Source organism: Monodelphis domestica, chromosome 4 (assembly GCF_027887165.1).
Source record: "Monodelphis domestica isolate mMonDom1 chromosome 4, mMonDom1.pri, whole genome shotgun sequence".
Lineage (NCBI taxonomy): Eukaryota > Metazoa > Chordata > Mammalia > Didelphimorphia > Didelphidae > Monodelphis > Monodelphis domestica.
Window position 1 is genome coordinate 340,534,281 of NC_077230.1, and position 25,686 is coordinate 340,559,966.

At 40.1% G+C, this 25,686-nt stretch overlaps 1 protein-coding gene across 1 annotated transcript in view; it reads right to left on the reverse strand.

The window, feature by feature from the left end:
- Positions 1-25,686, reverse strand: part of MYO7A (myosin VIIA) — a 155,448-nt gene that overhangs the window by 26,936 nt on the left and 102,826 nt on the right. The window contains exons 30-36 of the mRNA XM_056794938.1: positions 20,876-21,103; positions 19,521-19,691; positions 15,834-15,951; positions 11,802-11,928; positions 9,626-9,795; positions 7,262-7,452; positions 2,429-2,553 (exon numbers count right to left, since the gene is read on the reverse strand). Coding sequence (XP_056650916.1) covers positions 2,429-2,553; positions 7,262-7,452; positions 9,626-9,795; positions 11,802-11,928; positions 15,834-15,951; positions 19,521-19,691; positions 20,876-21,103 — 1,130 coding nt within the window. The remainder of the gene's footprint in view (positions 1-2,428; positions 2,554-7,261; positions 7,453-9,625; positions 9,796-11,801; positions 11,929-15,833; positions 15,952-19,520; positions 19,692-20,875; positions 21,104-25,686) is intronic.

A 25,686-nucleotide genomic window follows, 5' to 3' on the forward strand; every position in this document is an offset into this window, starting at 1 on the left:
CTTAATTACCAAAAGCCTAAGGCATTTCGACTAGGACTTATCTGCTAGGTCCTAGTGCTTTTGATCTCTGAAATCGAATGAGCAAACACACAGATCCTTCTGGCAATAATAATAAAAACCAACACTTATAAGAGTTTTAAGGTTTTCAAAACCCTTTACATATATTATTTCCTTTTATTCTCACATCCACTATATGAAGCAGGTACTATTTATTATCTATCTCCATTTTATGGATGAGGCAGAATTCAAACTTGGGTCTTCCTAAATCCAGATCTAATATTCTATTGACCTATACAGTGTGAATGACATTGGGCAATCACTTAACCATAATTAACTTCAATTTCTTCTTCTGTAAAATGATAGGGTTGAGCTTGATGCCTCTGAGGTTCTGTTCAACTCTAAATTTATGGTCTCTGACATATACTGGTTGGGCGGCTTTGGGTTGGGTGTTAGCTTTTCAGTGTCCCAGGCAATTTTCTAAGCCTGTAAGTTTCAGAGTTAGTACCAATCACTATTGGTAGAAGGAGATTCCTCACCTAGAATTCCCAATATCAGCCAAATCACAGGTCTCATTAAAAAAAAAAGTTTGTGGAATTGAATGGAACCATTGACTTGCCCAAGGTCACACAATGAAGAGATAGATGGATTGCTGGACCTGGAATTAGCAAGACTTGGATTTGAATGCTGCCTTAGATACTTAATGACTAGCTGATGATGGGCAACTGACCTAACAGTTTCTTCATTTTTAAAATAAGAGAGTTGGATCTGATATCTAAGGCTCTTTCCAGCTACAAATCTTTGATTCAAACCCAGGTCTTCTGTCTCCAAGCCTGGAGCTCTTTTCTCCATATTTTTTGGAGTGTTGACCAAGTAGATACCATAAGTTAAGGCTCCATGCAGATAAAATGCTGAAATAATGGAGATGCTCTTCTTTCATCTAGGATAGGAAAATGGCGTACCCAGCAGAGTGGAACCAAGAGTATTTGACTAGGAAGATAAACAGCTTGACCAAACAGAAGGTATGTTCAGAATCACTCAGCCTGGAAAGTGTCTTCACAGTCCTACCCACTAGGCTCAGGTCACCTGGAAGGCCTTTCCATCTCCCCAAAGTCTTTGTGTATGTACAACATGGGGCTGGAGGAGGTGGGTTATGCATGTGATAATTTCCAAAAGTCCTATGTAGAAGTACAAGTCTGGTTTTGATACCTCAGTTAAATGTGATAGGACAATTTCCCTCTCATCTATCAATTTGAAAGATGGTATCTTGCTGTTCTAAAGTTGCTGCTGCCCAGAGACACTTCCTTGCCCAGTGAACTCAGAGATGTGAGGGCTAATCAGTGCTGAGGAATTTTCAGAGGATGATGGAGTGGGAGTGGCACCTGGCCAAGGGCAGTAAGAGGATTGTGTCTGGGGAAAGTCAGGAGACAACTATGCTTAGGAGAAACTGGGCTCAGTATACTTGAGAGAGAGGAATAGGAATACAATTATCCCTGTCTTGTATTATTCCTGAGTGAGGAAAAGGATTCTGGTATTACTCAAACCCCAGTGGGTCCAGCTCAATATCATCATGTGGAATCCACCTTCTAAAGTAGTGAAAAGACCTGGGCATTCAGAGCAGAGGACCTGGGCTTGAATCTCAGCTCTGCTTCTTTCTAACTATGTGATGTAAGCAAATCTGAGTCTTGGTTTCCTCCATCTTCAAAATGAGGAAGTTGGATTAGATGATGCTTCTTCCTCTCACTCTGTGATCCTGTGAATTCTGAGGTTCCTTCAAACTGGGAGGTTCTACAATTCTGAGTAACCCACAGACTTTATGTTTCAAGTCATGTCCCCTGTCCAGGGCAATGGTTTTCTCCTCTGTAAAATGGAGATAATAACTCCTTCCTTAACCGCCTGCCTCATAGAACTGTTGTAGAGATTGAATGGGAGAATGCATGTGCGAGCCTGGTGCCAACTGTAAAACACTGTTTAAATAGAAGATTTCTCTTAATGCTGTGGTTTACTTTCTGACTTTCCTGGTCTTTGGGTCTCTCTATAAAACTATCCATACATAGGATCATTGATTAAAGGTGGAGGAACCTCATAGACCATGGAATCCAACTCCTTCATTTTACAGATTGGGAAATTGAGGGCCCAAAAGGGTATTGCCTTGCCCATAGTCATGGAGGTAGCAACAGAGATCACATGTGAATCTAGGTCCACTAGAACCACAGGGAACATACTTACTAAGACTATACCAGGACTTCTCCCCCCAAATTACCCATCCTGTCTTTCCCATTGTACCTGTGTATACCTGGTATCTTTAAAAAGTGCTCATATTGCTGACCCCCTCCCTGGCCCAGAAGGTGTTGGAAAACTAGGGTTTGAGATCATGTTTCTGGTGAGGGGAAAAGCCTATGGCTGCTAGGCTGAGGGTAAGGATCAGTACCTGAAGTAATCATAAGAGAACTCCTCCAGCGTGTAAGGTTTCACTCGGACTTCAGGTTCTGCCATGTTTAGCTGGGTAAGGCGGATGATGTCTTGCCTCTGAGCTGGAGTCATCGTGATTAAGGCCTAAGGAACCGAGATCCTCATGTTAATTCTGTCCAGAGCACAAAGACCTGGAGAGACTGTGATCTGCCTTGGCAGGGGGAACATCATCTTGGAGGAAGTCCTAGGCCACCAGGTCCTAGCAAGGGTACAAGGACCTGAACCAGGCACTGAAGAGGGAGGGAAGGGAAGGCAAAGGGAAAGAGAACCAGTTCCACCTGCAAGAGAGAGCCTATTCTAGTGGGAGAGTCTAGAAGTGGACTGTAAGGGGGAAGCTAGGTGACTCAGTGGATGGAGAGCCAGGCCCAGAGACAGAGGGTTCTGGATTCAAATATGATCCCAGATACTTCCTAGATGTGTGACCCTGGGCAAGCTACCTAATTTCCATTGCCTAGTCTTTCTGCCTTGGAACCAATACCCAATATTGATTCTAAGATGTTGAAAAAAAATAAAGAAGTGGAATGTAAGCTCCTTGAGAGCAGGGACTATCTCATTTCTGTAGATGTATCATGGAGCCCAGCACAGTGGCAAGTATATTGCAGGTGTATTATAATAAATGCCTGTAAATTGCTCAGCTGACAAAGAGAACACAAGTTGCTTTAATATAAAATATAATAATTGTCCAAATCTAGGCAACCTCCTTAAGATGACATTTCTTCAAAAGAAAAAAATGACAAAGCTTCTATACCTTTTATGGTAAAAGCCATCCCATGGAGTCAGGTCAGGATGACCATTCCTACTTCTGGTAACCACATGGAAGCTTGGTGATGGGACTCTTCTGTCCACATGCCCCATCTTGTAGGGGTTTGTACTTTGAGAGGGCAATGGCTTTCCTTTATGGATGCAGAAGAGCTCATTATTCAGTAGACCCACAAAAGGGACAGCCTGCCCTTTTGACTCTTTCTTCTTTTCCAATAAACCACATCAAGACTATTGTGAGAGGCAGCTAAGTAATATACTGGTAGAAAGCCAGGCCTAGAGTCAGAAGGACATGGTTTCAAATCTAGTCTTGGGCATTTCCTAGCTGTGTGACCCTGAATCGGTCACTTACCTAGCTCTTGTTGCTCTTCTGTCTTAGAATTAGCTCGTTCTATTATCCTAAGGCAAGAAAAGAATTATACTGAATATTGTTGTTTAGTCATTTTCAGTTATGTCTGATCCTTTGTGAACCCATTTGGGGGTTTACTGGCAAAGATACTAGCTGATTTTATAGATAAGGAAATTAGATAAACAGGGTGAAGTGACTTGCCCAGGGTCACACATCAAGTAAGTATCTGAGACCAGACTTGAACTTAGGAAGTCCTGGTGCTCTATCTATTGAGTCATTTAGCTAGATATACCAAATGATTATATAATAAATATATCTCCTACGACCTCCTCTAATGCCTTTAATGACTCTCCATGGTGTGGAAATGAGTCTGGGTAAGGAGAAAAGAGGAGAGGAAAGAAGAGAGAAAGAGAAGAGAGAAAGAGGGCACAGAGATTGGAAGGGAAGGAGGAGAAAAAAGAGGAGAAGAAGAGTAAGAAAGACTAGAGAAAGAGGAAGAGAGAAAAAAGACAGAGACAGAGATACAGAGAGAAACCAAGGAACAGTCCCCTCATGATTCTTGACCATTCCAGGAGATTAATCATCAGCTCATAGATCTAGAGCTGAAGAGACCACAGAAGCCATCTGGTCCAAACCCATTGCTTTCACGGAGAAGGAAACTGAGGTCTATAAAGGTTAATCTTTCACAACTTGACCCCCAAACTAGCTTTCCTGTCTCATGGACATTATTTCCTTTCTGACTCTACAATTTAGTCAAATTGGTCTTCTCTACGTCCTCACATGTGATATTCCTTTTATCATCTCTATACCATGGTACTGGCCACACTCCACACTTGGAATAGATTCTCTCCTCCCATCTGTCTCTTAGAATCCTCTTATTTAACACCACTTCCATTCTAAATCTGGGGTCCCCAGATCTGCCAAGGAGTCCAAGGATAGATTTCAGGAATCCATTAACTTGGAGTGATTGCAATATAATCGATTTCCTTTGTAACCACAGATTTTATTTTATGCATTTAAAAACATGATCCTGAAAAGGGGTTCAAAGGCTTTATCAGACTTACTTCCAAATAGGTCCAAGACCAAAAAATAGGTTGAGAACCTCTAGTCTACATGATCTCCTCAAGTGCCTTCCTCCTGAACTACATTGCATTCACTTTGTATTTATTCTCTCTCTCTCTCTCTGCCTCTCTCTTTCTTTCTCTCTCTCTCTGTCTGTTTCTCTTTCTCTTTCCTTTCCTTTCCTCTCTCTCTCTCTCTCTCTGTCTCTGTCACTTTCTCTCTCTCTCTCTTTCCTTTCCTCTCTCTCTCTCTCTCTCTTTCTCTCTGCCTCTCTCTCTCTCTCTGCCTCTCTCTCTGTCTGCCTCCCTCCCCCTTCTCTTTCTCTCTCAACATATATAGTATGTATATATATAATTGAGTTTTATTATTTGCAAATTTGCCTCCTCACTAAAATTTATTGATAACCTTAAATGGATAAACAAAGTCCCTTTGTGGTCATTCATAGACATTCACAGTGACAAAAAAAATGTGAGTCACGTACACATGTTCTCATCCAAGACTTAACAAAATTATTCTCCGCCTTCTTGTTTTAGCTCTCATACTGGAAATGTTTCCTTTTTGCATTCTATTTGGTACCACATTTTTTGCATTTTTGTGATTCTTGTTGGTGATTTCACTATTTAAAATGGCTGCCATGCATAGTGCTAGAGTGCTGTCTAGAGAAAATAGGTGTGTTTGATAAGCTTTGTTCAGGCAGGAGTTACTGTTGGCCAGGAGTTCAGTGTTAATGATAAACAGATTTAGCTACAAATCTATCTATAGAAAGATAGATAGCTCTGTATCTATATATTACAACAATAATGTTACAAAAGTTATGTGGTTTTTCTTTAAAGCCATACCTTACAAATTAGAATCAATAGGTATCAGTTCCAAGGCAGAAGAGCAGTAAAGGTTGGGCAATGGGGGCTAAGTGACTTGCCCAGAGCCACACAGCTAGGGAGTGTCTGAGGTCATATTTGAACCCAGGACCTCCTGTCTCCAGATCTAGTTCTTTATCCACTGAGCCACTTGGCTGCCTCTAATAGCAATGTTTTATATACAGATAGATATATGAATATAGATACTCATAGATAGCTATGTATATAGACATATATATATATAGCTATACATTTAAACACATTTATATACAAAGATGTATATATATATATGTATTTTTCTGTATAAACTTATATAATACATGTTGTCCATGTCTCCTAAATTAAAATGTAAGCTCACAATGGATAGAAATCTTTTTATTAGCCGTATATGCATCCCCAGCACCTAGCATAACACTTGGTACAGAGTAGGTGCTAAATAAATGCTTATTTAAAAAAATTAACACCCTTATTTTATCTTCTATCTTAGAATCGATACTATCTATTGGTTACAAGGCAGAAGAGTTGTACGGGTTAAGCAATGGAAGTTAAGTGACTTGACCAAGGTCACACAGCTAGGAAGTGTCTGAGACTAGATTTAAACCCAGGACCTCCTGCCTCTATGCCTGGCTCTCAATTCCTGAGCTACCTAGCAGCCCTTTAAATAAATGCTTATTGATGAGTTGATGAATGATTGAGGGATCTAAAGATATTCTTAGGGGGTATGAGTATCCACATGGATGAAATCATAGCTCCTAGAAATAATGAAGTAAGGATTTTTTTCTTTTTTTTTTTAACCCTTACCTTCCATCTTGGAATCACTACTGCATATTCTTTCCAAGGCAGAAGAGTGGTAAGGCCTGGGCATGGGGGTTAAGTGACTTGCCCAGGATCACACAGCTGGGAAGTTTTTTTTTTAATTTTTTTATTCTTTCCTTTCTTTTTTTTTATTTTTTAAAAATAAACATTATTTTATTTGGCCATTTCCAAACATTATTCATTGGAAACAAAAATCATTTTCTTTTCCTCTCCCCCCCCCCACCTCTCCCATAGCTGATGCATGATTCCAGCTGGGAAGTTTTTGAACCCAGGACCTCCCATCTCTAGGCCTGGCTCTCAATCCACTGGTGCCCCCAAAGAAAGGATTTTTACTGATGATGTGTATCTTTTTAAAAAATTTCTTTAGGTCTAAATAAATGTCATTTTAGCATCACTTTTACTTTCATTTTCTTAAGTTAGTGCCTTTGAATTGTGTACAAGCCAGACTTTGGGGGAGGGGGAAGGACAGCCCATATTTAGAACAAAATAATAGAACACAATAATTGCCTGATTGGGTCCAAAGAATTCTGAGATCCGCTGCGGGAAAGAACTCTACCCACTGGAGGGACCTGGGGAAGTTTTGAAGAGAAGGTAGAATTGGAGCCATGTAGTTATACTATGCTCTTTCAGTGTAAAGGAAACTGTATTTGGAGCCCCAAGACCAAGATTGGAATTGTGATTCTGTGACATTAAGAGAGTCTCTCAACCTCTTTAGAGTCTCAATTTCTTTCTCTGTTAAATGAATGGATGAGGCAAGGTGATCTGTAAAATGTCTCCTAATGCTAAAACTCACGATCCTATGATAGTAGGGATGGAGAAGTCACAGAGAAGCTCTAGAAAAGCACATGAACAAAAGCAAAGAGCCCAGACATCACAAGCTCTCAACAGAGGCCATCTTCCCCAGAGCCACAAAGCTCCCCATACTTTATCAAGCTGTCACAATACCTACCACCGTCTCCCGGGAAGGTGCAGTGGCCGTGGGCATTACATACACACAGTCTGTAGGGAAGTCTCCTCGTATCTTAGTTCTCTCATTCACTCCATTGGCCCAGCCAGAATTCATGACGTGCTCCCCTGTGTCATGGTCCAGGATGATGAGATCTCCTTTCAGGAAGCTAAGGAAGCCCGATTCTTCACCCACTGGAAACAGAATGGGAGTAGAAAATGGTAGCTGGAGGACTGAGGGTCCTCTGGAGCCTTACTTTACTTGGATGATACTCATGACAAGGAAGAAGACTAAAAGAACACCTAGCTTCTTTTGATGAGTGAATTCAAGCCACCAAATTAATATGAAGCACATCCTTGAGAGAATTGACAGATGTGGTCACTCATAGTCAATAATCATTGAAAGACTGGGCAATCACAACCAGATTACCATCCTAATTTCAAGAGACTGGCAAACTATAGGCAGATGAGCTTGCCTTCGACTCCTGGAAAAATTCTAGAATGTATTATTATTATTATTATTAATTATATCCTTATCTTCCATAAAAATACCATGTATTGGTTCCAAGACAAAAGAGTGGCAAGAGGTAGACAATTGGAGTTAAATGATGATTTGCCCTGGGTCTGAGGCCTGATTTGAAAGCAGAACCTCCCATCTCCAGGCCTGACTGTATTCACTGAGCCAACTAGCTGTCCATTCCAGAAGACATCATTAAAGGAACATCTAAAAAGAAAGCTATGACCAGAGAGTCAACATGGCTTCATTAAGAACAGCTCATGACAAATATTGACTTTCTGGCATTTTATCTGGAACTAGTTGAATGGTCAGACCAAAAGAATAATCATTAATATGGGCTGATGTGACCACGGCAAGAAATTTCCAATAGAGCACTCCAGGGATCTTTGCTTGGCTTTGTATTGCTTAATATTTTGATAAATGATTTGGGTAAGAGCTTATCAGAATTGTTGTTGGTGTCCTTCGTGGTTTTGAGTTTGTAGGTGATTCGAAACCAAGAAGGACACCCAACAACCAATTCTGAAAAGATGACAAGCTTGAACTTTGGGCCAAACTAATTAAGATGAAATTGAATAAAGATAAATGTAAATTTTTCAACTTCTGAAAGTCAACTTTATGACTACAAGATGGAGAAAGGGAAGGTTAGAGAGTAGTTTTTTAAAAAGCATCTGAGATCCCAAACAGATCAAAGGAAAGGGAAAAGGTTTTATTTGTACAGACATATTTATAGCAGCCCTTTTTGTGGTGGCAAAGAGTTGGGAATTGAAGGAAATGACTGAACAAGTTGTGCTACATGAAAATAATGAAACACTATGAAATGATGAGTTGGATGATTTCAGAAAAACCTGGGAAGGCTTGTATGAACTTGTGCCCTTCTGCTTTAAAGTTGTTACTAGGACAAGAAAGTAAGGGTTTAAATAAATAAATGCACGTTGACTGCCTGAGGTATTGTTGTTCATGATTATATATTGAATGTGCATTATTTCCATTCCCTTGCCCCGAGCTGAGTGGAATATAGTTAGTTATAAAGTCAAAGGGAGATAATACATGTAAACCCCAGTAGAATTGCTTGTCAACTATGAGGGGAGGGAGACAGCATGAGTCATGTAACCTTGGAAAACTTATGTGTAGATTTGTTACTGGAATAAAATAAAGAAAAATTAAAAAAAATAAAGGCAAATGGACAGCTAGATGGATCAGTGGATAGAGAGCCAGGCCTAGAGATAGGAAGTCTTGAGTTCAATCTGGCCTCAGACACTTACTAGCTGTGTGCCCCTGGACAAGTCACTTAACCCCAATTGCCTAGCCCTTACCACTCTTCTGCCTTGGAACTAATGTTTAGAATTAATTCTAAGACATAAGGTAAGGGTTTAAAAAAAAAAAGAAAGGAAAGAAAGGCATTGAAAGAGAGAGTTAGGATAGGGGCCACAAAGTAAGTAAAGGAAGGGAGGTAAAAATGAGCCGTGTGTATGTGTATATTTGTGTATATATGGTTGTGAGAAGAGGTGGGAGACAGCAAGGGCAGCCAGTGAAAGGACAGAAAAACAGGGGGAGTAGAATAAAAAAGTGTATTGTTGTAGAAATCAGTCGGGCAAGTGATTTCTCTAAACCTTCATTTCTTCATCTTCAAAATGGGATCATAATCCTTGTACTGCCTACCTCATAGGATGGTTATGTAAAAAAACAGTGTGGAGTCAAGTTCTACAAAATGTGAGTTATCATTGTTCAACTCATGCTCATTACGAGGGGCAGAGGGCCTTTTCTGAGAGCTGTGGAGCACTGTCAAGCTCTTGGATATCAACTTGGTCTTGGTCCTTCTGTGGAGGGGGAAGGGGTAGAGGGCTCACTCACCAGGGTTAGGGTTGTCTTGGAGGGCGACCACATATTTGGACCTCTTCCGCAGCCCCTCCAGGAAGGTGACCACCAGGTCTCTGATGTCCTCGGCATTACTGGATGTAAATGTATACTCATCCCCCTTGATGGTGGCCAGTGTGAAGCTTTGAGCCTGCAGCTTCCCTCCACTGCAAGAGAGGGCAGGGGTACTTCTTGAGCCTCACAATGAACTTCTAGGTCTCAAAGTCTATTGTTGCTTAAACATGAGTCACCACACTTCAAGGCCTTCATTTTGGGGATTGTCTGGGGAGAATTGCAAGCATTGTAAATTTAGAATCAGAAAGGGTGTCAGAGGTCTCCTTTTACAGATAAGGCTACTGAGCTGGTAAAGTTCAGGAGGGAGTAAACCTTCAGATGAGGGCTAGATGACCTCCTAATCAGGAATGTCATAGAAAAGGGGCCCCGTTGAGCTATCAGAGAGAATCAGGTATCTCCTGAGGGTCCCTCCAACTCTGAAATTCTGATTCCCTGAAATTTCAAGATGGTGAAGGATTAGGCCAATGTCACAGAGAATCAGAACCTGGGTCCCTGACTCCCAGGCCAGGGTCAATTCTGCTATTATGAGCAGAAGGAGCCTTTTATAATGTGAACCATCGTCCCCAGATTAACTTTTCCTACAGAAATTTTCTTAATTTTTTTTTCTTAAAGTGGGGCCTACCCACAATTCAAAATTAGATGTAATTAAGGGAAATTAGAGAAGGTGCTTTGGGTTCAAAAAAGGAAAGACCCAATGACAATTTAAACTGTCCCAAAATGGATCAGTTGCCTTAAATATGGTGAGTTCCCAGTTACCTGAGGCAAGCTATCTGAGGGCCCTTACAGCTCTGAGAATCCTTCTGTAGGGTTACAGAAATCAGGGAGAATTAGAAAAGGGTAGAAAGCCATAATTTATCTCACTCTCTCTCTCTGTCTCTGTCTCTGTCTCTCTCTGTCTCTCTCTCTGTCCCCACTCCTTTTCCTTTTCTCTCTTTCTTGCTCTGTGCCTCTGTCCTGCCCTCTCCCTCTTCTCTTTCTGTTTCTCTCCTATCTCTGTTTCTGTGTGTCTCTGTTTCTGTCCCTCTCTTCTATCTTTCTGTCTCTCCTTTATTTATGTTTCTGTATTTCTCTCTCTCCTTTCTCTATTTCTCTCTCTGTCTGCCTTCTCTCTCTCCTGTTTCTGTCTCTCCTCTCCCTCTTTTTGTGTCTCTGTCTCTGCTTTTCTCTGTGTATTTCTCTTTCTGTCTCTGTCTCTTTGTCTCTGTGTCTCTGTTTCTGTCTTTCTCTTCTCTCTTCTGTCTTTCTGTCTCTCCTCTATTTATGTTTCTGCATTTCTCTCTCTTTTCTCTATTTCTCTCTCTCTGTCTGCCTTCTCTCTCTCCTGTTTCTGTCTCTCCCTCTTTTTGTGTCTCTGTCTCTGCTTCTCTCTGTGTATTTCTCTTTCTGTCTCTGTCTCTTTGTCTCTGTGTTTCTCTGTCTCTGTTTCTAACTTTCTCTTTGTCTCTGTGTGTCTCTGTTTCTGTCTTTCTCTTCTCTCTTCTGTCTTTCTATCTCTCCTCTATTTATGTTTCTGCATTTCTCTCTCTCTTTTCTCTATTTCTCTCTCTCTGTCTGCCTTCTCTCTCTCCTGTTCTGTCTCTCCCTCTTTTTGTGTCTCTGTCTCTGCTTCTCTCTGTGTATTTCTCTTTCTGTCTCTGTCTCTTTGTCTCTGTGTTTCTCTGTCTCTGTTTCTAACTTTCTCTTTGTCTCTGTGTCTCTGTTTCTGTCTTTCTCTTCTCTCTTCTGTCTTTCTATCTCTCCTCTATTTATGTTTCTGTATTTCTCTCTCTCTTTTCTCTATTTCTCTCTCTCTGTCTGCCTTTTCTCTCTCCTGGTTCTGTCTCTCCTCTCCCTCTTTTTGTGTGTCTCTGTTTCTGCTTCTCTCTGCATATTTCTCTTTCTGTCTCTTTGTCTCTGTGTTTCTCTTTCTCTGTCTCTGTTTCTGACTTTCTCTTTGTCTCTGTGTGTCTCTTTCTGTCTCTCTCTGTATCTCTCCATCTATCTCTGTCACTTTGTATCCATCTAACTTGGTCTCTCTTCTCTAGTCTGACTCCCTGGCTGGCCTGCCAATTGCACTAGTTCTTCTTGTGTGTCCCTGCTCCCATCCCCATGTCCTCACCTGCTGCTGGACACAGCAGTGATTTCAGGGTAGGAGAGCTCCAGCAGGACTTGCTCCTGCTCATCCACAAAGTAGACCCCTGTCCAGTTGACAGCGACAATGACATCATTCTTGGGCAGACTTGGCCCTGGGTTGGAAACAGTATTTACTATAAGTAATAATGATGATGGCAATACTAATAATAGAAAAATCAGCTGAAGGAACTGGGGATGTTTAGCCTGGAGAAGAGAAGACTAGGGAGATGGGAATATTGTCTTTAAATATTTGAAGGTCGGCCAAGAGGGAAAGGGATTATTCTTGTTCTCTTTAGTCCTGGAGAGCAGAACTAGGAGCAATGGGGACAAGTTACAGGGAGGTACATTTCAGCAAGAAATTCCTAATCACTCAGCCAATCAATCAATAAACATTTATTAATTGCCTGCTCTGTGCCAGGCCCTGAATGTGCTAAGGTGCTAGGCATACAAATAAAAAGCAAAAACAATTCCTGCTCTCAAGGAGCTTACGTTCTAATGGGAAGACAGTATGCTTATGACAGGCACATATAAGATGCTAGGAAGGCACTATTATCTGAAAGGGCTGAAGGGAAGTTAGAAAGACCCTCTTGCAGGAGGTGGCATTTGAGTCCCAAAGGAAGTAAGAGATTCCAGGAGGCAAAAGTGAATAGGGAGTGCATTTCTAAGACTCAGAGCTGGAATAGGCTACCCTAGGAGATAGTGAGTTCCCCATCCTTGGAGGTATTTAAATAGAGGCATTTGGCCATTTATCAGGTATACTGTAAAAGGAATTCCTGGTCAGGTATGGGTTGGACTGAATGATCTTTTAAGTCTCTTCCAGTTAGATTCGGTGAGACCAATTTCATTTTGATAGATGGAAAAATATCCCAACCATTACAGTTGCCTAAATGTGGAACAGCTTATCTCATAAGGTAATTAGCAACCTGTCACTAGCGGTCTTCTAGCACAGAATAGATAACCATATCTTGGAGATGTTAGAGAGGGGCTTCTATTTAAGTACACATTGAATTAGATGATATCTGAGGTAACTGCAAACTCTAAGACCCTACAATGCCAATAATAACTGTCCCCACATTTGTATATAGCATGTTTCAGTTTATAATGTTGTTTAGTCATGTCTGACACTTAAGGACTCCATTTGGATTTTTTCTGGCAAAGATACTAGAGTGGTTTGTCATTTCCTTCTCCAGCTCATTTTACAGATGAGGAAACTGAGGCAAAGCAGGGTTAAGTAACTTGCTCAGGGTCACACAGTTAGAAAGTATCTGAATCTAGTATGAACTCAGGAATGTGAGTCTTCCTGATGCCACCTCGCTGCCCTAAGAGGCATCTATGCTTTCTCTCATGGTCCTTAGCTCCCGACCCCTGGGATCCCCTTTTCATCATTTTGGGCATCCTGCTACCAAGGCTTGCCAATTTCATCTTTGCAATGTCTCTGGAAGATATCCCCTTCTCTTCACTGATACTGCCACCACACTGGTGCAGACCCTTATCACCTCACCATTGGATTATTACAATAGTTGCTGGTGGGTCTACCTGCCTCAAGTCTCTCCCCACTTCAAGCTTCTATCTACCAGTCTTCTTATACCTTATTCTTTCTGGAGACACTGGCCTTCTGGATGTCCCATGAACAAGACACTCCATCTCTTAACTCCTGAAGTCTTTTCTGGCTATCCCTCATGTCCGGAATGCTCTCCTTCCTTTGCTCTGACTGCTGACCTCCTTGACTTCCTGTATGTGCCACTCACTAAAATCCCACCTTCTTTGGGAAGCCTTCCTTACTCCCTCTCAACTCCAATGCCTTCCCTCTGTTAACTATTTCCTAATTATCCAGTATATAGATTGCTTCACATATATTTACCTAGTGTCTTCCCTCCAGAAGATTGTAAACTCTTTGAGGGCAAAAACCATCTTTTGCCTCTTTTCTGTATCCACAGTGTTTAGTACAGTGGCTGGCACATAGTGGGTGCTTAATAAATATTTATGGATTGATTGATTGCCCTGGCCAAGAGCCATTCTGTCTCCAGTGGTTGTAATTTCCATTCATTGCTCCTGGTTTGGCCCTCTGGGGACAGGCAATACCAATGCCAATTTTTTTTTAATGACCTTTCTCATTCACTACAACTGCACCTTCTCCACGAAGGCTGACTAGTTTTCCACAGCCCACTTTCTCTCACTAGAAAGGATCTCAGGCACAATCTGTGTCTCTAGGTGATTTGGGTCAATGTTATAGTCCAAGCTTCTGATGTATACAGTTGACTATTTTATTCTAGAACAAGGAAGAAGAAAGTATAGTCTTTGCCCTCAAAAAATTTAGTTTGATGGGGCATCCTATTTGCATATGCAGACACTCTTATCCAACCACTCTTGGTAGATACTCATCTAAATCTTCCCTTTCCTTCTTGGCCAAACTCCTTGAAAAAGCTGTTTACACTCTGTGCTTTGACTTCATCTCCTCTCACTCTTTTAATGCTCTATAATCTGGCTTCCAACCCTATCATTGACTGAAACTGTTCTCTTCAAAGTTACTAGCATCTTCTCTTTGTTGCCAGATCTAATGGCGTCTTCTCAGTTCTCAGCCTCCTCGATCTCTCTGCTTCATTTGACATTGTTAACCACTCTCTCCTCCAGGAAACAATTTCCTCTGGGGGTTTTCATGACACTCTTCTCTCTTTGTTCTCCGTCTACCTTCCTGACCTATCCTCCTCAGTTTTCCTTTGATGATCTATCATCTAAGCTGTACAGTCCAGCTCCTTTCCTATTTTCTCTCTATAATGTCATCCTCAATTATTATCCGGGGGGGGCGGGGGGCGGGATCTTTCTCCAGCTCAAGCGTCTCTATTGAGCTCTAATACTGCATCATGAACTGCCTACTGGACATTTCTATCCAGTGTCACATTGATACCTCAAATTCAAAAGATCTAAAACAGAATGCTTTATCCCATCTCTCATCCCTTCCCTTTTAAACTCTGTTAATGCTGTTGAGAGCATCACTGTCCTCCCATTCAGGGCTTAACCTCAGAGCCATCCTCATTCTCACTTAACCCACATATCCTATCATTTGTCAAATGTTGTGTTTTCTACCTCCACAATATCTAAGTCCCCTTTTCTCCATTCACATAGATACTATATTAGTTCAGGTCCTTATTACCTCTTTTAATTTGCATCCCTGCCTCAAGGGCATAATTCTTCAATTTGGCCTTTAAATAGCCACCAAAGAAATTTGATTATGATACCTCCACTGTTCAATAAATTCCAGTGGTTTCCCTTTGCCTTTGGAGTAATTCAAAGTTCCTCAAAATTTAACCCTTATCTACTTTTCCAGGTTGCTTACACATTCTCTGCCTCAAACTCTGAGATCTAGTCATTCAAGACCACATACTGTTCCACACATATAACACTACAACTTCATCTCCCACTTCCATGCCTTTGTACTAGCTTACCTCATGACTGGAATTCATTGCCTTCTCACCTTTGCCTCTATGAATCCCTGATTTTCTTCTGGATCTGGATCAAGTGCCACCTTGCAGATGAATACTTCCCTGATCTCCCCAGCTGCTAGTGCCTTCCTTGTATTAATTTTTTAAACCCTTACTTTCTGTATTAGAATTGATACTAAGTATCAGTTCTAAGCAGAAGGATGCTAAGGGCTAAGGAACTGGGGTTAAGTGACTTGCCCAGGGTCACACAGCTAGGAAGTGTCTGAGGCCAGATTTGAACCTAGGATATCTCATCTCTAACCAGGCTCTCTATCCATTGAGCCACCTAGTTGCTCCTGTATTGTATTAATTGTGTATATGTTAATATGTACCTTTTTTTTTTTACTTAAATGTAGTCTCTCTGATCTTTGTATTCCCAGCACTTGGCACAATGCCTAACATATAATAAACACTTAATAAATGCTTGTGGACTGATTGATTGACTGGAGAAAGAACCTCAGCCCAAGAAAGTTCTTTTTCATCTCTGAAATTCTGTCTCTAGACACAAGGATAGGGAGAGAGGAGCCTAGAGATGTTACCTGAGAACTTAAAGGCTTCATAGAATCTAGAGAAGAGCAAAGGCCATTTGAAACGTGCAAAGTTCACTACATCTTCTTTGACTTTCTGAGGGTCTGTTCTCCTATGGGCATAAATCCCCTGTGGTAGAAAGGAAAGACCATAAGACATATATACATACCCTATATTGGGGACCTCATCGGACATTAATTGGTCCCTATTAGATGAAAAAGCTCACAAGTTAGTAATTTTTTCAGAAAAACCTAGAGGGATAATGAAATAATGTTCAGTCTCTTCCTTACCTTTGTCACCTTCAACACCACCACCGTCATCATCATCATTGCTATCATCATTGCTTTCATCACCACTTCCAGTCCCACCATTGTTACAGTCCCTATCATGCTCACCATCACTATCACCAGCATTATTGTCTTTGCCATCACCACCACCATTATCTTCATCATTTTCATTGCCACCATCATTATCACCACTATCACCACCACCACCATACTTATCCTCATCATAATGAACACCAACAGCATCATCTTCAACAACACTATCACCTTCATTATTGTCTTTCCCATCGTCACTACTACAACCACCATTCTTCTCATCTTCACTACCACCAACATTATTATCATCATTGACCTCTGCCATATTTATCCTCATCATAACTGCCCCCAGCAGCAGCATCTTCAACATCTTACCCACATCACCTTTATCATTGTCTTTCCCATCACCATCACCATTACCATTCTTCTCTTCCTCATCTTCACCAACATTATTATGATCATTGGCTTCTATCATATTTATCCTCATCATAACCAAAAGCAGCAACAGCAGCAGCATCTTCAATATCCTCAACACCATCATCCAGCTATTATCAACATAAACACCAAAAGACATTCAGAATCAATGCCAAGGGGAAGTTCAGTCATTCTGAACTTGTAGAACCTCCTAGCAGGCTACTTATCACTGAGTCTAGCAGCAGTCTACTGAAACTCAACCATTATGAGCCAGCAACAGATAGTACAAATTATTGAAGGAAAGATTAAAGAAGTTACAGGAGAAAATAGAGAGCAAAACTATAGTAGTGGGGGAAGGGGCTCAATTTACCCCTGTCAGATCTAGACAAATCTAACCACAAAATAAAAAAATAAAGAAAGAATATAAGGAGATAAATAGACATTTAGAAAAGTTAGATATGATAGGCCTCTGGAAAATGGTGGATAGAAGTAGAGAGGAGTAATTTATAAGCTTTGCATATCTCCTTCACAAAATTAATCACATATTGATCCATAAAAACTTCACAAACAAATGCAGAAAATCAGAAATATTAAATGTATCTTTTCTGACCATAAAGTAATAAAAAGTACATTCAATAAAAAGCCTTTGAAGTCCAGTTAAAAATTAATAAAAAATTAAATAATTTAATGCTAAAGCATTGTGAGTTCAAAGAACAAATCATAGGCACAATGAACAATTTTATTAAAGCTAACAACAATAATGAGACAATATACTAAAATTTGAGGAATGTGGCTAAAGTAGTACTTAGGGGAAATTTTATATCTCTAAACACATATTATTAAAAGAAAGAGCAAATCAAGAAATTGAATTTGTGACTAAAAACTAGAGAAACGACAAATTTAAAACTCCCAATTTAACATAAAAAAAGAAATCCTTAAACTCAAAGGATAAATAGATAAATTGAAAGTAAAAAACCCACAAACTTCCAAAACAGTGAACTAATAAATAAATCAGGGAGCTATTTACAAAAAGTAAAATAGATACATTATTGCTAATTTTATTTTAAAATAAGAAAATCAAATTACCATTATCAAAAGTGGAAAGGGTGAATTCACAACCAATGAAGAAGAAAGAAAAGTAATTATTAGGCACTATTTAGCCCAATTCTATGTCAATAAAACTATCTAAGTTAAATAAATAACATATACAAAACTAGAAAACCAAATGAATAGGGAATAGAATATTTAAATAATAGAATATTTAAATAACCCTTTCTTAGAAAAGGAAACTGAACAACCAACAAACGAACTCCTTAAGAAAAAAAAAAACCTCAGTACCAGATGGCTTTAAAAGTGAATTCTACCAAACAGTTAAAGAATAATTAATTCCTGAGCTACATAAACTTTGAAAAAAATAGCTAAAAAGAATCCTACCAAATTCATTTTATGATACAAATATGATTTTGATATCTAAACCAAGGAGATCCAAAACATGGGAAAAAAACTATAGAAAGCTAGAGAGGAGATTGAAACAATACAGCACAAACATTATACAGAATAACTAGGCTGGATTTTTGCCAGGAATTTAGAGCTGAAAAAATATTAGGAAAAGTATAAGTATAATCAATCACATCAATAACAAATATCATTCATTTTAATTATCATTCATTAAAATAACAAAAATCATTCATTTTAATTTAAAAAGATACAGAAAATGCTTTGGTAAAATTCAACACCCATTCCTGTCAAAAATATTAGAAAGCACAGGAATAAATTGGGTTTAAATTTTTAAAAAATAATATCTATCTAACATGAAGAGCAAGCATCATCTGTAATGGGGATAAATTAGAAGCCTTCCCAATAAGGTTGAGGTAAAGCAAGGATTCCATTATCATCATTATTATTTAATATAAGAAATGCTACTTATTACTCTGGTCAAGACAATGATCCAAAACAATTCCAAAGGACTCATGATGACAAATTCTTTCTAAGCATTCTTTATTTTCCTTGCTGTTTTGCAACATGGCTAATATGGAAATATGTTTTGTATAACTTCATATGTATAATTTATATCATATTACTTGCCTTCTTAAGGGTAGGAGAGGAAAGGGAGGGAAAGAGAATTTGGACCTCAAAATTTTTTCAAATGAAAGTAATTTTTTACATGTAATTGTGAAATATTTAACAAGATATATATATATATGTAAAATAATAGAATTCTAACTATAAGAAGAAAAAGAAATTTAAGGAATTAGCACAGGCAATCAGGAAACAAAAGTACAACTTTTTTGCAGATGCAAAGCTCCAAAATATAAAATAAGCCCACACAAAACATCCACATGCCTATATACCAACAAAATCCATAGGAAGAAATAGAAAGAGAAACTTCATTTAAAATACTACAGACAGTATATGATATATGAGAGCCTACCCGCCAATACATGCACAGGAACTATATGAACACAATTGCAAAACACCTTTCACACAAATAAAGACAGATCTAAATAACTGGAGAACTATTAAAAATAATTATCAAATTATCAAAATTAATGTACTTATTCTGTGCCATACCAATCAGACTACAAATGATTACTTTATAGAGCTAGAAAAAAATAATTTAAATTTAAATATAAAATAAATTATAATATATATAACTTTATATATAACATATTATATAATATAATTTATAATATAAAAATAAAATTTAAAAATGTATCTGGAGAAACTTTATAGGAATTTACTCATTTGGCAGATAAAACTCTTAAGATAAAAACCTTTGCTTCTGTCCTTCCAGATGAATCTTATCCCCCTAGATTATTCTGTAAGTTGGTAGCAGAATCAGAACTTGACTCTGAGTTTCATGACTCCTCAGTAAGGTATTCTTCCAAGAAGAATGCCCCCTTTTTAAGGGTCTCATCCCCCCCCAAACCCCTCCCAATAGCTTCCAGAGAACCACCTGCCTACCTTTTTATGAGCAGCAATGGCAAGTTGGGCCCACTTCTCAAGGGTCTTTAGTGGCGTGATCTCCCTGTCTGGGATGTAGGTGGGGACCAGATTCAGGAGCCGTTCCAGGATCATCTCTGACCCATAGTCAACAAAATATTGCTGAGAAGCCAGTTCTGCTAGGTCATCTTCCTGGTAGGGTCAGAGATATGGAAGAAAGAAAGAGAATAAATCCAGGTCCAGCTCATATGCCACCTTCTTTGAGAAGATTCTCTGTTTCCTCCAACCCATACAGAGTTTCTCTTTTCCCTAATTCTTAAGTACTAAGCTCTATTAAGGTTTGGTTGATGAATAGCAAATGGACTTCTGGAGGGCTGTTGCTGGGGAGGACGGACAAAACTCCTGAGCTTAAGGGTTATATTTGTGGTAGAGCTTTATCTTCTTTTTCTTTTTATCCTCAACTTTGCACCCCTTGCATCCCTTCTCCTTTATCCTTATTGTGTTTTAAACCTTGAACCTACTCTGAACTGACCTAACATAGGCCTGGCTCACAATAACTTAGAAGCTTATATTTATATTGTGTTCATTTATAGTTGAGAAAGCACTCTCCCATGTATGACCTCATCTAGGAGAGACTTGAGGTAGAAAGACCCATTAGAAAGCTATTGAATGGGCTTCCTAGCTGTGTGACCCTGGTCAAGTCACTTGACCCCCCTTGCCTAGCCCTTACCACTCTTTAGCCTTGGAACCAATACCCAATATTGATTCTAAGACAGAAGGTGAGGGGGTTTAAAGAAAGGAGGCTATTGCAAATGTCTGGGTCTGAGGAAGTGTAGTGTTTAGGTTAGTGGAGAGAAAGAGCTGGAAGGAGACAAGTTGTGAGGGTAGAGATGACAAGATTCCACAATGGAATGGATAGCTCAGGTGAGGGCAAGTAAGGAGGAAAGGATGACTCTGAGGTTCTAAGTTTGGGCAACTAGAAGGAAGCCCAGGAAGGCACTTGAACCCTATAGGACTCCCCTCTGGCAGCCTCAGGATTCCTTCTTCAGTTGGTTCTTGGCATGTGTTTTATGAAGTGCTTTGGGTTGGGTACAAAGGCCTGGGAGGGAGCCCCTGGAGCTATGTATCAGAGTATATCAAAGCAGAAAGTCAGGGGACTGCTCTGCTCTAGCCTCTGATGAGAACTGGCCCCAGACTGGGCTAATTAGACACTGTTCTAGATCTAATCTCATGAGGAACAATCGAAGAGAGAAGCATCCTATTCCCAGGAAGGAAATGAGAAGACTGACCCTCCCTGGTCTAATCCACCCAGGTGCTGTCTCTTCCTTCTCACCTTCAGCGTGTAATAACCCGGAACAAGAGGCCAGCAGACCTACCTTCTCACACCGGTACTCCCCAAACTTCACCCCTCGGACGACCTGCTGGTAAATGAGGTTAGTGGCCACACTGTCGTCACGAGGGTTGTGCCAGGGTGTAAAGATCTCCTTGCGGAAGAAGAGCCTCCATGGGGCATTGCGCTCCTGGGCGCCCTGCTCCTTGGCATACTGCTCACACTGGGAGATGGCATCCATGACATGGTCATTCCCACTGCCCAAAGATGACACCTGAATGGGGGCAAGACAAGAGGTCAACAGAGAGGGAAAAGAAGGCCAGACAAGGTAGGACATTGAATTCAAGTCATAGTTTGCTAACAATGATAATGACAGCAACAATAACAATGGAGGGGGACAGCTGGGTGGCTCAGTGGATTGAGAGCCAGGCTCAGAGACGGGAGGTCCTGGGTTCAAATCTGACCTCAGACACTTCTCAGCTGTGTGACCCTAGGCAAGTCACTTGACCCCTTGCCTAGCCCTTACCACTCTTCTGTCTACACAGTGTAAACCTTAAAATTTCCCAGGCCCTACTTTATAAGATTGGATTAAGACCATTCCCCATTTGGACAGTGAACTCTACTTAAAGCAGGAATGTGAGAATTCTACTTTACCTACTTGGGTCTGCCCTAGGGGAAGATAAAGTTGTAAACTCTTTTCTGAACAATGAAAAGTACTTAAACCCATACTTTTCTTAAGCTAAGTACCTATAAAGGTCAAGCAACTTGGGAATTTACAAGGAACAAAGAACTGGAAAACTTACTCAGAGCTTTCCTGGTGTGAATTACTTAAAAATCCACACCTTCTTAGGTGTGGACTAAAAATGGGCGGTCCTTTAGAAACATCTACAGTGATTGGTAGATGTAAGGACTTAGGGGAGGTGACAGAGGAAATTTTGCCCTTAAAAAGAAGAGCTCAGGGAAGAGCTGGGAAGTCATTCTGAAACATTCAGATTGGAGAGACTCATTCTGAGGAGACTGATTCTGAAACATTCAGATGGAGGAGGGAGCTGGTGAAAGCAGCTGAGATGCTGCTGGCCTGGTGTCATTAGAAATCCTTACTTAGACAGATCTTATGGTGAGTTATAAAAAACTGACTGATTTCTCTTTTAAGACTCAGGTCTAGGCCATATTGGCTTTGAGGCCCTTCATACTTATTCCTTTCTTACTCTCCCTCTCTTTCTTTGATTACTCATTGTATTGTTAATTAAAATCTCTATAAAACCTAATTGACTTGGGTATTTGAATAATTGGGAATATTTCCCTGGCGACCACCTTATATTTGATTTTAAACCCAAGACACTGTAGTGAAACATATTTCTGCAGTCAAATTTACTCACCCTCTCTTATATCTATCACAATTTATATCTTTCACTATTTTAATCACTACAATTTAAGACATCAACCATTTTAAATCTCACAACAGTATTGATTCCAAGATAGAAGGTAAGGGTTTAAAATAATAATAATAATAACAACAACACCAACAGTATTGTTGCCAGAACTACCTCTAACATTGTAGCCTTTCTGATTCTAGAACTGAAAATGGCCTCTCCATTCTCAGATCCCCTAGACTTTGATTTCTCTTTTGCTTCTTTGGTTTACTACCTCATACAAATTGTCAACAACAACAACAAAAAGTGTTAAAGCTTTATTAACTTCAGAAGTACAAATGCTTGTTGGAGTTGGATGGATGCGAATCAAAGCATCCTATCTTTCACATCTGTGTATTTACAGTTTTGTTTGGGGGTTTTGGTTAGATATGACTTAGCTCTTAAAACAATGACCAACATGGAAGTGGGGTTTGCATGATAATTAAAATAAAATAAAAAAAGAAGTGCAAATGCTGCAAATGTACAAAAACAACATTTGAAAGACTAATTATTTCATTTAAGTTTTAAAATATTTCTTGTTATTTCTTGTTACAATTTATTATAATCAGTGTCAAGCACTGTTGATCATTCTATTCAACTTTTGAACTTTGTAAGGCACCAATTGTAATCATAGACTCGAGATCATCCAAAGAAAAAGCCTAATGGAGAATTTGGGTGATAGAGGTGACTTCTACCAATTCATTGGTCTGAGAAAGTGTCATCCCAAAACTGTTGCACATGAATGCTTAATGCAGAGTGCCCTGACTTGTTTAAATAAAAAATTAAAATTTATAATGCAAAATTCTTAGACCTAACTAAATAAATAAATAGAGAAATGTATATAAGCTTTCAAATGATAGTTTTTGTAACCAGATAGCATTTATACTTCTGAAATTATTCAATCCGAAAGCTGCACTAAGACTTTTTGGACATCATGTATTATTTGGGCAGCTAGGTAGTGCAGAGGATAGAGCTCTGAACTTGAAGTCCAGATGATCTGATTGAAATCCTATCTCAAACACTTATTAGTTGTGTGACCCTGAGCAAGTCACTTCACTGTTTGCCTCAGTTTCCTCATCTGTACGATGGGCTGGAGAATTAAATAACAAATCACTATTATCTTTGCTAAAAAGCTTGGGGTCGACTTCCGGTTAAGATGGTGGCTTAGAGAAAGCTAAAGTTCAGATCTCCGGAAAACCCTTCCCTACCGATCTCAAACTATAAGCTCCTAAGGCGCTGAAATTCAAAACGATCAAAAGCACAGACCCTGGGAACCCTCCTCCTGGACCTGGACCCGGTTCAAAAGGTACGGCTCCCCTCAAAAGCCAGAACCCAAGATCACTTGGACCTCAGGGGTAGGAGCGCAGAGTCCAAGGCTCCGGGAAGCCGCAGCCCGGCCTGGCTCAGAGAGCAGGGTCCTCGGAACAACAACCCTCAGGGCCTTCTACCCGAGTCCCAGTGAAAGTTACTGCCTGGGGCTTCCGCTGCAGAGAGCTGCTCGAAACAACAGCAACCCTCTGGGTGGGCAAGACAGCCTCAGGGGCTGGATCCTGCTATCCAAGTCTCAGTGAAAGTCCTTGCCCTCAGAGCTTGGGGAAGCTGCAGCCTATCCCCCCGCAGGCCGACCAAACAGCCTCACGGCCAGCGATTCTGAAGGCAACTTCCGGAAAGCGAGCCGGGGGGAGAGTGTGGCCTCGTGGTCCGACCCTTCCATTCCAGTTCCAGTGAGGCATATTCAGTTTAACCCAGGGAAAGCTCATAGAACCAACATCTGCCCAGGACTAAAGCCTCTGAACACCAGACAGAGATAAGAAAAGCTAATCCTCCACATTCAGAGATGGCAAACTCCACAGAAACACAGAAGCCCCAAAATACCAAAAAAAAATAAGAAGAAAGGGGCGACTTTGGACACATTCTATGGAGCCAAAATACAAAATACAGAGCAGATAGAAGAAGATATACAAGAAAATTCTCCAAAATCTTCCAAAGGAAATAGAAACTCTCCACAAACCCATGAAGAATTTGAATCAGAAATGACCAAAAAGATGGAAGCCCTCTGGGAGGAAAAGTGGGAAATAATGCAAAAGAAATTCACGCATCTACAAAACCAGTTTGACCAAACTGTAAAAGAAAACCAGGCTTTAAAGCAAGAACTAATAAAGCAAAGCCAAAACACCAAGAAATTAGAAGAGAACATAAAATATCTCACCGACAAGGTGATAGATCTGGAAAATAGAGGGAGAAGAGAAAATTTAAGAATAATTGGACTCCCAGAAAAGCCAGAAATAAACACCAAACTGGACATGGTGATACAAGATATAATCAAAGAAAATTGCCCAGAGATTCTAGAACAAGGGGGCAATACAGCCACTGACAGAGCTCACAGAACACCTTCTACACTAAACCCCCAAAAGACAACTCCCAGGAATGTAATTGCCAAATTCCAAAGCTATCAAACAAAAGAAAAAATCCTACAGGAAGCCAGAAAAAGACAATTTAGATATAAAGGAATGCCAATCAGGGTCACCCAAGACCTTGCAAGTTCTACTCTGAATGATCGTAAGGCATGGAACATGATCTTCAGAAAGGCAAGAGAGCTGGGTCTCCAACCAAGAATCAGCTACCCAGCAAAACTGACTATATACTTCCAAGGGAAAGTATGGGCATTCAACAAAATAGAAGACTTCCAACTTTTTGCAAAGAAAAGACCAGAGCTCTGTGGAAAGTTTGATACTGAAAATCAAAGAGCAAGGAATACCTGAAAAGGTAAATATTAAGGAAAGGGGAAAAATGTTATCTTCTTCTTTTACTCAAACTCTCTTCTATAAGGACTACATTTATATCAATCTATGTATACTAACATGTGGGGAAAATGTAATGTATAAATAGGGGGTAAAGAAAGACCAAATAGAATAATGGTTCTCACACAAAGATTCACATGGGAAGGGGAGGGGAAGAAAACTCCTATAAGAAGGAGAGGAAGAGAGGGGGGGGGGTTTACTTAAACCTCAATCTCAGGGAAATCAACTCTGAGAGGGAAAAACATCCAGATCCATTGGGATCTTGAATTCTATCTTACCCAACAAGGGTAAGGAGAAGGGAAAACCAAGGGGGGGAGGGGGAGAGGGAGAACAAAAAGGGAGGGAAAGAGAGGGGGGAGGGGGAGGGAAGAAAAAGGGAGGGACTAAAAAGGGAAACATCAAGGGAGGGGACAAGGGGGACTGATTCAAAGTAAATCACTGGACTAAAAGGTAGAGCCGAAGAAGAAAAGGTTAGAATTAGGGAAGGCAATCAAAATGCCAGGGAGTCCACAAATGACAATCATAACTTTGAACGTGAATGGGATGAACTCACCCATAAAACGTAGACGAATAGCAGAATGGATTAGAATCCAAAACCCTACCATATGTTGTCTTCAAGAAACACACATGAGGCGGGTTGACAC